We start from the raw sequence: 14069 nt of genomic DNA, 5'->3' as shown, positions 1-14069 counted from the left end.
TGATGGGAACAGTGGAGATAACAGAGACCTAAAAAATGGATATCAAGAGAGAAGATTTCATAAAAATAACAATAAACGTTTTATGGTTACACTAATAATTCTAATAATTCACTACATATGTAATTCCATGAACACCTACTAAGAACACTTGTGATGAATTTTAGTAGCTGACTATCATGGTTTCTATTTTTTCACCCAAGCTATACAGGGAGGAGAAAATTTGTTTCACGAAATTTTAATCTGGAATAGTTGATGCCAGTAGGGACCAGAATTTCTATTTAAGTTTGGGTCAAAGACACACCATTGTATAAAACTACAGGAAGTTTGAGAAAAGAGCTCAAAGTTTCTGTAGTTTCTGTGCTTTGTTTAGTTCTGTAGCTCTGATTGGCTGTGAGTTTGCCCTGTTGTGTACTACCACTGAGCTAGCAAGCTGCCTTGAATACATTGCAATCTCTGGCAGGCAAAGAAATTGAGGTTTTCAGCTGTGCAGAACATCCAGCATCAGGGCAAACTCACGGATAATAGGAGCTCTTGGTGCAAAGTGTCTGTGATTTAAAATTGACCTTTTTGACCACAAAATCATGAATAATTTTGGATCTTACCGGCATCAGCTATCCAGGGTTTAAATTTCATGACACAGTTTTTCTTCACCCTGTATAATTGGCCCCCTAATTTCAAGTGACAGTTCTGAAGTCAAGTTAAGTGTTAATGTTAAAATTCCATTGGGCAAAGAAATCATACAATGAGAATATAACTAAACCCCTTTTGAATGATCTGATATTTGAAAGCATGGACTGGGAAGCTTACTTCGAAGTTCCGCTCCCGCAGTGCCGTGAGAACTGATGAAAGGGTTCGCCTCATGGATGAGATCATACGTGGAATACGAGTGATCAAGATGTATGCCTGGGAAAAACCATTTGCAAAACTGATCGCTGATTCTAGGAGGTAAGTTAACTCTCAAGACTGTGGGAACGTTTTTATATGTTTTGCACTCTGAATGCGGGAATAACGTTTGACCATTGCTCAACTAACTGCAGCAGTTTCACAATATTTTTATTGCTATCCGAATATCTTGCACTTTCCCTCACCCTGAGGATTTCTAAGAGGCTTAACCCTTCGGGGCCAGCCGTCAGGGATGGGGTTGCCTCCTGGAATTTCCTAACGTACTGCCTATTCAGTATAGTTTCCTACCCGCTCCGCAATTTTAATGTGCCTATGACAAGTCTTTGATTTTAGCCTATCCCTGGGTAAGGAAGAAGAAAGGGTTGCCCCGGATTATAAGGGTTCACTCCCAGCTAGACTAGAGGGGAAAAATATTTCTTGCTTCTCCCCCGCAAAGGGTGGTAGCTAAAATCACAAACTCTCGCAGCCCAAGTGAGGTTAAATAACTGAGCTACGGAATTTTTTAACGAGAATCCTATCATCATGAAATGCATCGCTCAATTCAAATTATCAAAACTGTAACCAAAAATGATATGGTCGATTTCATTTACCGCGGCTAATTAAAATTTAAAAGATAACATGTGAAATGTTTGCCTAAAATTTCAATCGATTATTATTGTTGGGTCTCTACATCATCGCTATTTCTTAAGCTTACTCTCATTCTTATGCAAACTGGCAATCACGCCTCTAAATGAGCCCAAGATAAATCAATGGAGTACACTAGAGCATTTAATCTGGATGTCCTCAATACACACCATGTCCCTCAATTTTCTACATATGTTTATGAATAACTGACATCTAATGTTAATATGCTTCATGGTACTAAAATTTATCTGATACTTCATTTCTTCACAATTTTGCACTGTTCAGATCATCCTTATCTGACCCTTATCCAAAGCCCTATCCTTAGGGTTCTAGCTTATATATATCCTGAAAATCTTCTTCATATTCACATGGGTGTATGTATGGGGTGCATAACTTTCAGGTTCTTTACCTTAATGTACGTATAACCCTAACATATATACATATCACCCTTGGTATCCTATACTACAGGTCAGCAACCGTTTCAAGGCTGTCGTCTGTATGCTTGGATGACAAGGCCACATTGGTCGCAAATACTAGTATTTTTTCAAGATATTTTTATGAAAATATAATCAGTGGGCTAAAATAATAAACATTCAACATGAAATTCCGTAATTATGTATTGATAACACTAGGTAGTGTGGGCTTCATGTGATGGCTTCAAGGGCACCAAACGGCCCGTTGGCTTCAGGTTCTCAACCACTGCCATACACAATTGGTAAAGATAAAAATCAAATCATTCTTGACCGTGCACAAGTCCAAGAATATTATTGAGTCGGGATTTCCAAACCTAGAATGCTTGAAAACCTTCTTGCCAGAATGACACAATACTTGGACATGGTTTGTTTAGATTCCTAGCTATGTTAAAATGGAAAGATTTTTTATCACACAACAGTATGGAAATGTTCACATAAAGCATATTGTACGGAAATAAAATAAATTCACGACGCAAGTGCTGAAAATCTAATTAATGATCATGATGCAAATAAAATTGATTACTTCAGGTGTTTTATTATGGTGTACTAATTCAGGTGCGTAAGTTATGCACCCCTACACACACGTCCATGTGACTGTATTGAGGAGTTTCAGGATATGTATACGCTAAAACCCCAAGGATTAGGCATCGGATAAGAATCAGATAAGGATGATCTAAATTGTGCAAAATTGTGAAGAAATGAAGCACAAGGTAATTTTTAGTGTGATTCATAGTGAAATTCATGATGGAATTACCAAAACTATATTTTCTCCATAATTTATTTTAACTGGCACAACAAGTTTCACCACGCTGTGGGATAGACATGTACAAAAGATATGTCACATGCACAGGGGTATGACTATGACGCAGTGTGCATTGTGCAAGTCAAAATAAGATTACGAGGAAATTACAAAGTTTTGATTATTCCCTAATGCATGATACACATCTTAGAAATAGAAAACTTGATTGGTCCATGGCTACAAGGTTCTAATATAGGAGCAAGAATGAAATAAGGACTGCACCATTGATGACTGCAAATATGCCATCTAGGATCTGAATTATGTAATCTTGTATTTGCTAGTTATAAGCATACCGGGACTAGCCACAGTGATAACTTTTACAGGAATCACCTGCAATGCATATATTGAGCGAAAAATCTACAGAGGAAAAGGTCATTCGCCTTGATCAGGATATGAACTCAAATCCTCCGATTTCCGGTCGAGTGCTATAGCCAGTTAAGCTACCAAGGCGTCATTCTACTCTGTGAAAATTTGAGGACTCTACCGGACAAGGTGTTATGGGCTCCTGAGAATATGATGCCACAAGCAGTTCAAATCGTGCGCAAAGCACCACAGCCGGAGAGCAAGGCCCAGACTTAGAACACATAGAAGTGTTCGCTCTTGACTAGTTTTAAGTATAGACCAGGATTCTGGTCAAGATGAATGATTTTTTCTCTGTGGATTTTTTGCACTTAACCTTCACCTTTGTGTGGTCAATTATCATGCAATTAAAGTTAAAGATGTGTGTGAGAGATTTTAGTTTTTCAGCACCCAATTGGTTTAAAACATTGCCACTCGGTGTCAACCTTTTTGCTATGAATGAAAAAAATAAGCGGTAGGACGTTTCTCAACCCAGGAGACGAAAGCCGCACATTTTTGTCGGAGATTTTTCTAGGCAGGCGAATGAATGCCAAAATATATGTTTCCTTGCTCTCCCCCTTTAATGACGGTCCGGGGTGTAAAGGCCGTATCACACTAGCAACTGCGGCCGGCGCTGCGGCTGCGACTACGACTGGCCTGTAGACCAATCAGAGCGAGGCAGTTGACGCTGCGACTGCGATGAATAGCCGACCGGCTAGTCGCATATATTTTTCTTTCATAAAAGTTCTCCTCTCTTACAATCATTGCCTAGATTATTAACCAATGTAGTGAAAAAGATTTATTTGTTTAGTTGGGTGCTGCTCCTTAGTGAAGATGTAATCCTCACCGATTGGTGGTTTTGCAGAGAATGTGCTAAGCTTTTTCTGTATCAGAGTATTCCATAACAAATTTTAGATGTATAAAAGTAATGGATATCCATCATTTCATATAATTTTCTCCTCATTCCTAGGAGAGAAATTAATATTATACGGAAGACCTCCTTTATTCGAGGGTTGTATATGACTTTCAACCTCTTCACCACAAGAATGGCTCTCTTTTGTGCAATAGCCACTTTTGTTTCTTTTGGGAACATAGCATCAGCTGAAAAGGTAAGATTCTATTGAATGCAAAGGTTTGCGCATCATTATGGGTATCTATTTGAATATCCTATATCTAGTCCAAATTTTGTCAAACATGCTCAGAATTTAGGAAACATGCACATGATAGTGCATCAAAGTGCTTAAATGTCTGCTCATTAACTTTCTTGGGTAATGAATTCAATTATGGTACACATAAATGCAATCATTAATTTACTTATGGGATTCTGTCATTGTGCCATTTGAATGATTATTCGAATAGTTCTACTTAAAACACATGCATATATGTATAAAACAATAAAACTATTTGAGCATAATACAAAAAGCAGGTGTTATTCATACGTAAATTATATTATTTCCTATGTGGTATCTACGTTAACTTGGTGGCAATTAGAGAGCTGCAAAGTGGTTTCCATACTGGTCTTCTTCAGCTCAGCTCCCAGAGGAATATAATCTCTACACTCATTCTATAAGTCCCAAGGAAAAAGAGTCTAGTTGTACCCCACCACTGAGGCTATGGTCAGCCACTGAGTATGAATAGTGATATGAAATAAAACATACTCATAGAGTCAAAAATAAAAACGCTTGTCAGTATATGTCTTTGTTGTCTGCTTTAGCTGGCCATAGTGTGGCAACTGCGCATCAGAAATTTTCTACAGTATCATTGTTGAGTTTTCTGAGATAAAATTCATCTGTCATTAGGTGTGAGGAAACCATTTTTTGTTAGTCACTAATCATGAAATTACTTTGATATACATAATACATTTACAGGCATTTTGGATCACATTAGTTTCAATAGCCCTAATTCTAGAAGCCTTCACTACAACTTGCAGCGAAAGCATATTCTAATATCATGTATAAATTTATCCACTATCTAGGATTTTACAGTAAGTTACACTAATGTAGGTTGAAACCCCAGCATTAGGGGAATGCATAGCTTTATCTTTTACCTAATACAAGAAGAGAATTTTCAAAAATCTTAGAAATTTTATAAGGAAACTTTACATTTAATCACGGTTAGCCTCTTTAGCTTCGAGGTGAAACTGTCGACTACTTCAAACATTTGCAATTGGATGATGCTTGAAACTAATTTATGTTTTTATGCATACCCTACAATTCAGAGATAATCACAGATTTATATCTAAATATGTGTTGATACGCTACCTTGCATGAGTATATTAAAGGAGAAAGCCCAAGTAAAATCTGAACGACTGCACAATTGAGTTAGAATTTTCCAGGCAGCCACTAGAATGACAATACACTCTTAAAGGAGTCATCAAGTGTAATTGCATATGTACCAGGGCTTCCAATAGCTACACCAGAGATCAGACTCTTCACCTATTTCTTTATCGAAAGAGAGACAGCTCCCAGTGAGAAATGGGTGGTGGAATCCACGTGGAACCCACGTGGAATCCACGTTGAGTGGTGGATATTTGGTGGTGGTGGATATTGAGTGGTTGGACCCACGTGGAATCCACGTTGATTTCAAGTGGATTTGTGGTGATTATCATAAAATGTTAAACAGAATTTCTAATTTGTGGAACTTAACTCTCTGGTGACATTGCGTCATTTATCATCCTGAAACCACGCTAGTTATGTGAAAATGTATCGCACATTCTATTTTTATATAATTCGTGGAAAGGCAGCCATGAGAGCACATGAAAAATAGTAGACACATATATAGAAGGTTTAGAGATAGAGTGGTTGAGGTTTTAATGGTTTTAGGACAGCACCAACTGCTGTTTTAATTTTTCCACCAAATTTCCATGTGGGTTCCACGTTGATTCCACGGCCAAAAACACGTGGTATCCACGTTAATTCTCCACGTGGGTTCCACGTGGATTCCACCACCCATTTCTCACTGGGCTTAGGCAGTGATTTGTAATCAACCGACTTATTATGGTGGCCAAGTACCGAAGCAGTTTTGCAGGGCTTTAGTGGCAACACCTAGCATCACAATTGTGACTGTTGAGCATGACTACCAACAAAATAGATAATTGAAATGATTGACTAGAAATAAATTTGCATTCAATTATGGAAAATTTGGAGCAGTGGATTTTAAAATTAGAAAATAATAAACTCAATGGAATCTATGAATATTAAGAATATGAAGTTAGCATTATTAAACAAAAATAGGATACAGTTAGGTAAATATCAAAATAAGTGTTACATGGAAGATCAGTTTAACCTGTTTTTTCTCTAAAAGGTGTTCGTGATATCCTCTTACTTCAATCTTCTGTCACATACAATGAGTGGATTTTTTGTTAGAGGAATAGCAGAATTTGCAGAAGCCAGGGTTTCCATTAGAAGGTTACAAGTAAGTGATTCTTCTTTTCTCTTTCTTGAAGATGTCATCCCACATATATTCAAAAAATATTTTGACGGAAATAGCCTTATAAAGACATACCTAGACATTTCCAGATTTTATGAAAGCTTTTCTCTATAACATGCATGGGTGCCTTCAAATTTTGCAACTATACAATAAACATAGCTGTTATGGTTAACATACTCCTTAACTCACTTTCATGGGACAGTAGACCTGAAGAGAACAAACATAAGCAAATAACAAATGAGAATTGGTACCCGAAATTATAATTGTAACTGAGCTTTGGTTGGTTGAGTTTACAAAGTACACATTTCTTCTGCTAGGTGAGTGTAGTACAATTTATTCTTTGGTATTCATGGTATTTCTTTGGCTCGTGGTATTCATTTTTTTGTATTTGTAACAGATATTGGTAAATGGTCAGAGGAATTTTCTTTTGGAAAATCAGTTTCACTAACTCCTTGTTTGTCAAGGTGGATTTCAGCAAACAGCATGCTGCTAAGAATTTTTTTTCCTGCTTGAGAAAAAGAATGCTGAAAAAGTTTTGATGTTATGAAATACTTCCCAAAGATAAGTACTCAGGACATTGATCAACTTCTAGAGTTGGTGAAAAAGTTGAAACAACCATGCTTCAAAGACAAATATATGGCAATTGAGAATATCAGTACGTCATCTAGATTAGAATGGAGCTCAGTCAAGAGTATTTTGTATGAAAATTGTGTTTGACAGTTGCTGGTTTTCCTTTCATGACAATGCACCTGATTATGCATCTATTTTATTTTTTTCTATCCCCATGCTCCAAACTCACCTAATCTTACTCTTTGCAATCTGAATCTCTATTTTTGTTACCACAAGTAAAGATGAGCATGAAAGGACATTCTTTTGATGGCATGGAAATAATAAAGAAAAAATGCAGGAGCTATTAGGCATTAGAGTAGATGAGTTTGAAAAATGGTTTAAAGAATACAACTGCAGATTGAGCATTTGAACACTATCAGTTGCACAGTAGGGCGGATCGCAAAAATCGATTTTTTTCAAATCCATCTGGCCCAATGAAAAAAAGTTGTGGGACCGATCAAAAATAAGGCCTGAAAATTTTGAGACCTGTACGTGAACCCCTGACCCTCGCTCAAATGCAATTTAGGGGGGGAGGGTCAAAAATCGAAAAATATAATATTTTATGCTCATTCCCTATAGATTTTGCCGAGTTACTGCCCTTTCAGGACAAAAATTTCGTGCATTTTGACGAATCTGCCACCGTTTAGCCACAAAATGCCTAATTTGAGTCCGCGTCCGCGAAGAAAATATTCCAACGCCCACGCAGCGTCGCGGATACCAGAGCCGCAGGCCGATCCCTTCCCCTCCACGCTCGCTTCTCCCCCTCCCACGCCTCTAATACAGCAAAATTCATCCCGCGCATGCTGCTAGGAGGTCGTTCATCTTTGATAATATAAATCAGAAGATGGTAGAAGGTAAAAAACGATGCGTAGTGAGACGACTTGTCCCTTATTTGGCGCCTCGTCGGCGTTGAACAAATCGATGTTACCAACTTTTAGAGAAGTGATGAAATATTTTTAGATCTGCGCACGTAGGAAAGGAGACTACGGTCTATGAAGACGCCTCTCGAGTGGCTATGAAGGTGTGCGAGCTATGGTGATGCGCTTCTCTTCCATTATGAATGTGACTAAATGGATTTAGCGGTACGACAGGAAGTACTAAAACTTACGGAAAATCGTAATAGGCCAAAAGAAGGGTTTTATTGAAGTATAAGACTCAAACAAATTTAAAGGAACATTTTAAATTATGCGATATTTTTGCGTGTAAGTGCATGGAGGAGCATAAGGCTCCCCCAATGAAGAAGTATTTTGAGAGACAATCTGACGAAAAGAAAGATGATGGCTGCTGGATTGAACCCTAAAGAAACTCGACAACTGAGGAAAAAAGGGAATCGTAGGAGAGCGTTAAGTCATCATCGTCAGTTCTTGTACGGGAAAATAGTATCAAAAATTTTCTTCATCAATTCATCCGAAGAAAATTAAACTGGCGAGAAATTAGCCGATTTGTATCTCTACTTTCCTCATGAAATAAACATTATGGACTATAAACTCAAATTGGAACTTCTTCGGGGAAAGTGCGTCTGCCAACTGCGATAGAGGTATATGCAAGAACCAAGCAACAGCAATGATCGTTCCCGCAACTTTAGCTGACGCAAAGGTGATAACTTCGTAAGATACATCAAAGCTAGTGTACCAGAATTACTTATGTAGACAGAAAAAGATGCTAATTACTGTGAATAAGAAAAGAGAGGTGCCATCAAAAGGCCTTATTTTATTGGAATGGAAGACTATACTCTTGTCTGATGAAGAAAGGAAAGAGTACTTATCAATACAAGTTTAGAGGGGAATGTGTGGTGTAAGTTGAAGAAACAGGTTCCCTTTTTTGGAGGTTTGCCTCCTCCGTCAGAGGATTAGCAAAAGTTATAAAATCTGCGATTATCGATTCCTTTCCGAGTGAAAATTAGATGCACAGAATTAAAAAGGATTTGATTATGATAGTACCAAGCGAATACCGCCCAAAAAGGAGGCATCATCCCTTTGCTATAAGCATAATTCCAACATCCCTTGCAGTGTGGGTAGACTCTTCTCGGGATTCCCACTGGGTTAATTTTTCCATAATGGCCAACATTTCAAGCTCCGACTGGGGGCTCATCCTAAGGGATAAATTTTGTTGAACCCCGAAAAGAGTTTACCCACATCATTCGCCGGGAAAGCATCAAATCGTATTTCATCCCTTACAGTGGTCTATTTGCTAATTGCACTATGTTGACTTGGATTTGCGACATAAACGTTGGGAGTGTAATCTAGGGACCCAATTTGCGTTTCTGCAAGGATGCGTTTGGCGACCAATCCGAGATTTTTTTAATTGCTGGATTTTAATATCGACGTAAAGGGCTACCCGCTGATGATATATTGGAGAGAGACTCCGGTTCCTTCGGCTATATCTGAGCTTAGCGCTGTGGAATTTAAAAATCTATTGATGAAAGTTCAAATTTGAATTTCAATATTCCTATAATTATACATACGGACGAGAGATTCGCGAAAGAATTTACCAAAACTTTGTTGACAGCAGCAAAAGACGAGGAATGACACTAACATAAGAAATACAGACTGGAAAGCAAGTAATTGAGTAATTCTTTCGTGATTGTTCCTCACCGGACGATGCTGATACATCAAGTATTAGTAAGACTAACGAAGAAAGACGCACCTGGTGTGAATTTTGGTGCCTCTGGGGCGTTCGAGAGGGGAGCGGGGAGGGTACGCCGGCGGCCTTCACCCTTATTCATCCATTTAGTCACAGCTGTCGGACAATACCGGAATAGAAGTGCATAACCTAAGTTCCCAACCCTTCATAGCCACTCGAGAGGCGTCTTCATAGACCGTAGTCTCCTTTCCTACGTGCGCAGATCTAAAAATATTTCATCACTTCTCTAAAAGTTGGTAACATCGATTTGTTCAACGCCGACGAGGCGCCAAATAAGGGACAAGTCGTCTCACTACGCATCGTTTTTTACCTTCTACCATCTTCTGATTTATATTATCAAAGATGAACGACCTCCTAGCAGCATGCGCGGGATGAATTTTGCTGTATTAGAGGCGTGGGAGGGGGAGAAGCGAGCGTGGAGGGGAAGGGATCGGCCTGCGGCTCTGGTATCCGCGACGCTGCGTGGGCGTTGGAATATTTTCTTCGCGGACGCGGACTCAAATTAGGCATTTTGTGGCTAAACGGTGGCAGATTCGTCAAAATGCACGAAATTTTTGTCCTGAAAGGGCAGTAACTCGGCAAAATCTATAGGGAATGAGCATAAAATATTATATTTTTCGATTTTTGACCCTCCCCCCCTAAATTGCATTTGAGCGAGGGTCAGGGGTTCACGTACAGGTCTCAAAATTTTCAGGCCTTATTTTTGATCGGTCCCACAACTTTTTTTCATTGGGCCAGATGGATTTGAAAAAAATCGATTTTTGCGATCCGCCCTATTGCACAGTATATATTTGCAAGTTAGTCAATTTTTTCCACTGGCAAAATAAAATATTATTATAGCTTTAAAACAAAAATTCGAGCATTCCTTGGCACTAATTGTTCTACAGTGAATTTAAAAAAAACATCAATCTATTGGTACTTCATTCACACCGTGGAATTTTGTTTTCAGAAATTTATGATGCTGGAAGAAATAGAAAGGGATAAAATAACCGATGGCAAGCAGTCAAAACAAGACGCAACTCCACAGTCAAATGGCACCATAGATAAAAAAAGTGGTCAAGATCTTCAAGTGGATGGTTCTATTTTTATGGAAAAGCTTGAAGCTAAGTGGAATCCTAGCTCAACAGATGCCACACTATCATCAATAAACTTGAACATTAAATCTGGTACACTGCTAGGTATAATTGGCTCAGTTGGATCAGGAAAGGTGAGTACAGTACAATTATTCTGGAGAGTCTTTTAAGTAAAGTACATGGCTCTAAGGATAATCAGGTTGATTTTAAAATGAAAGAGAACTTGTATTTCTTCATATAATTTTAGCATCTATCACTCAAAATTAATAAGAGACGGTTGTCAATAAACTAAGCCCACCAACTTGCAAGTGCAGCATCTTCATTATGGATCTATTTCAACCAATTAAATTTTATATTTTGTATCCCATTAACTTATAATTCAGAAAATTATTTTTAACAAACAGAACTTTTATACAGGAAAAAACAGGGTTATGAATTGGAAATTATAAGGCGTTACTTCTTAAAAATTCATTTAGATGAAAATGCAAAATATACATGTAAATTTCCAAAATAACTATAATAGTCAACTAGTTTTCATCACAGATAACATCACACGAAGGACACCTGTCCTTACATACTCCAGCGCTAGTACTTACACCATACCACTCACAATATACCCCTTCTTGTATAATCCTTTCCAAAATGCATAAGCAAACCTCCTGACCCACTATTCACATGCAAGTCAGCCAGCAGTCTACCCCACCATATATCTTATTATATAATTAAGATCCACTTATGACCCTCACCCAGTGGCGTAGCAAGTGGGGAGGTCCGGATCCTCCCAAAATATAAAAACAAAGTTACTTTGCTTCATAAAAGAAAACAAATGAAGCAAAATCATGATGAAAAGATTTCTTTGAAAATGAAGTTTTTTTGATTATGAAAAGTGATGAAAATTAGTTCCCTTAATTAAAACCCTCTACTTAATACCCTGTTTTTAAAAAATTTCCCCTCATAGTTTTGGACCACCCAAACAAAATTCCTGGCTACCCCACTGCCCTCAACACATCTTAAAGCCTTCACCCCTCCAACCAAGACAAATTTTTCAACCCATAAGCAGGCTGTAAGCTCTTTGAAATGCATCCCAAAAATGCACCATTTGCAAAAGGAGTTAAATACAAATTCAAGTTAAATCAATAACATAAATGGCAGCGATATTTTGAAAACCATGGTCAATAATCAAATTATCCAAACATGAAGGTATGCACAAGCACATTAATTATATAAAAACAGATTGCATACATTGAAGATATGGACAAGTTGTTATGTCGCATGCAAAAAAGAGGTGAAGAATTTATTAATAAGAAAATGAAAAGCAAAAATTTGTAAAATTCAATTAAAGAAGTATGTACTTCAATCAAAGATATCTAATATCCAGTAATTTTCTTTTTAATACTCTCCTCTGAATATTTTAACAGGAATTAGTAAGTACCTAAAAATTACGTATAGGAAGAAATCAGGGACTAGCCAATGGTGAATCTTATCTGAATCACCCGGAGATAGAAACAATCTGTTTTGACTTGTATGCAAGTTTCTTCGTCGCTAAACTGACAGATGGACAAAAACCAAGTATGATCAACCCTCTATCTTTTATTTCTATCCCACATGCCTTAAATATAGAAACTCTAATGTAATCCATCCACCTATGTATATATACAGTAAAACCCCTTATTTACACTTTTCTCGGGACCCAAGGAAAAAAGTGTAAATTGCGGGAAAATGTAAATTGTGGGAAATAGAGAATTTTCACTTTTATTCACATACTGGCTTTGGAAATGTTAATTTTTTAATTGTTCACTAGGCATTATTCCATAACATTGTTTCCCTCTGAAGCACAGTGTTTTTGCTGGCAGCAAAAATTTAAAAATATGTAATCCTGTTTTGTCTGCACTGAAAACATCTTTTGGGCTGTAACCTTCCAGAACTCTAAAATATTCAGATTCTTTCCACTGAGTTGCTGTCTCTATGTTAACATCTTTGCTTTCACTACTCACCGTCTAATATACAAGACTACCTAATTTTGAATCTATCCAACCAACCATTACAGATGCCGTGGAATCTTAGATTCCCAATCTTGTGGGGAAATACCTTTTCTCAAGGGCCTTTGGGCCTGTTTACACGATACATTAACACGTACGAGTTAATTTCTGCTTGCATGAATGATTTTTGTGGACCGGAATGGGACATGTACGAATGTAGGCAGGGGCAGATGCAGGATTTTTTCCTGGGAGGGGCACAGAGGGCCTGACAGGCGAAAGATCTTGTCTTAATTGAGATTAAAAACAAGATATAACAATGACTTTACAAAATTCTCTTTATTTTTATATCAAAGTTATTTTTATTGAATTAAATGATTGAGCCTCCTTGAGTAATACACAAAACAAAGCGAACGTAATGATGATCATCAGGGGCGGATCCAGGATTTCTTGCTGGAGGGCACAAGCAATGCCGTGATTTTGTTCTGGAGAGGGGGGGGGGGCACAATGATACCACGTTATACAAAACAAACGCAATGATAACCGGACCGTATTAAAAATCTTGCGTATTTTTTAAGTGTCTGGGGGGGCACGTGCCCCCCCCTTCCCATAGATCCTCCTATGATAACCGTATTCAAATTTTGTCTATTTTTTTAAGCATCTGGGGGGGCACGTCCCCTGCCCCTAAATCCGACTATGAATGCATGAACCAAATTTGAACAGGTTCTATTTTCTGTTCATGCATACGCACAAGTTGGGTGAATACACGGTGCATTTTCGTGTTCATAATTTAGGCATTAACTTGTACGGGTTAATGTACTATGTAAACAGGCCTTTAGATGATACCATTTGCAGGGACATTTGATGATCTTGCACCTAAAAACTACTTTTTTAGAATTCGTTCTATTTATTCTTACCCGGAATTCTTCACGTATATTCTCTTTTTTGATAAATGTCCGCACTGGTTTGCATATTTTACAATGGCATCGCGATTTTTCACCACGGTATTGAATGTTGACAGTCCCAACATTCGAGTTGCTTCGCCAGCGTTTGAATCGATGCGGGTTCTGGTGTGGGAATCAACCATCTCTAAAATTTTCATTTTCTCGTCAGTTAAAAATGTCCGTTTTTCACCTCGAATTTCCATTTTCAAGCCGGATCAATTCTATTTCCCGAACGAATTGAGGGTAACTCGGCTACA

At 37.9% G+C, this 14069-nt stretch overlaps 1 protein-coding gene across 1 annotated transcript in view; it reads left to right on the top strand.

The window, feature by feature from the left end:
- LOC124160442 (probable multidrug resistance-associated protein lethal(2)03659) overlaps positions 1 to 14069 on the top strand; it is a 45243-nt gene that overhangs the window by 13858 nt on the left and 17316 nt on the right. Inside the window, exons 6-9 of the mRNA XM_046536297.1 lie at positions 789 to 945; positions 4109 to 4247; positions 6442 to 6552; positions 10769 to 11026. Coding sequence (XP_046392253.1) covers positions 789 to 945; positions 4109 to 4247; positions 6442 to 6552; positions 10769 to 11026 — 665 coding nt within the window. The remainder of the gene's footprint in view (positions 1 to 788; positions 946 to 4108; positions 4248 to 6441; positions 6553 to 10768; positions 11027 to 14069) is intronic.

Source organism: Ischnura elegans, chromosome 6, assembly GCF_921293095.1.
Source record: "Ischnura elegans chromosome 6, ioIscEleg1.1, whole genome shotgun sequence".
Lineage (NCBI taxonomy): Eukaryota > Metazoa > Arthropoda > Insecta > Odonata > Coenagrionidae > Ischnura > Ischnura elegans.
This window is presented reverse-complemented; position numbering and strand designations above follow the sequence as displayed.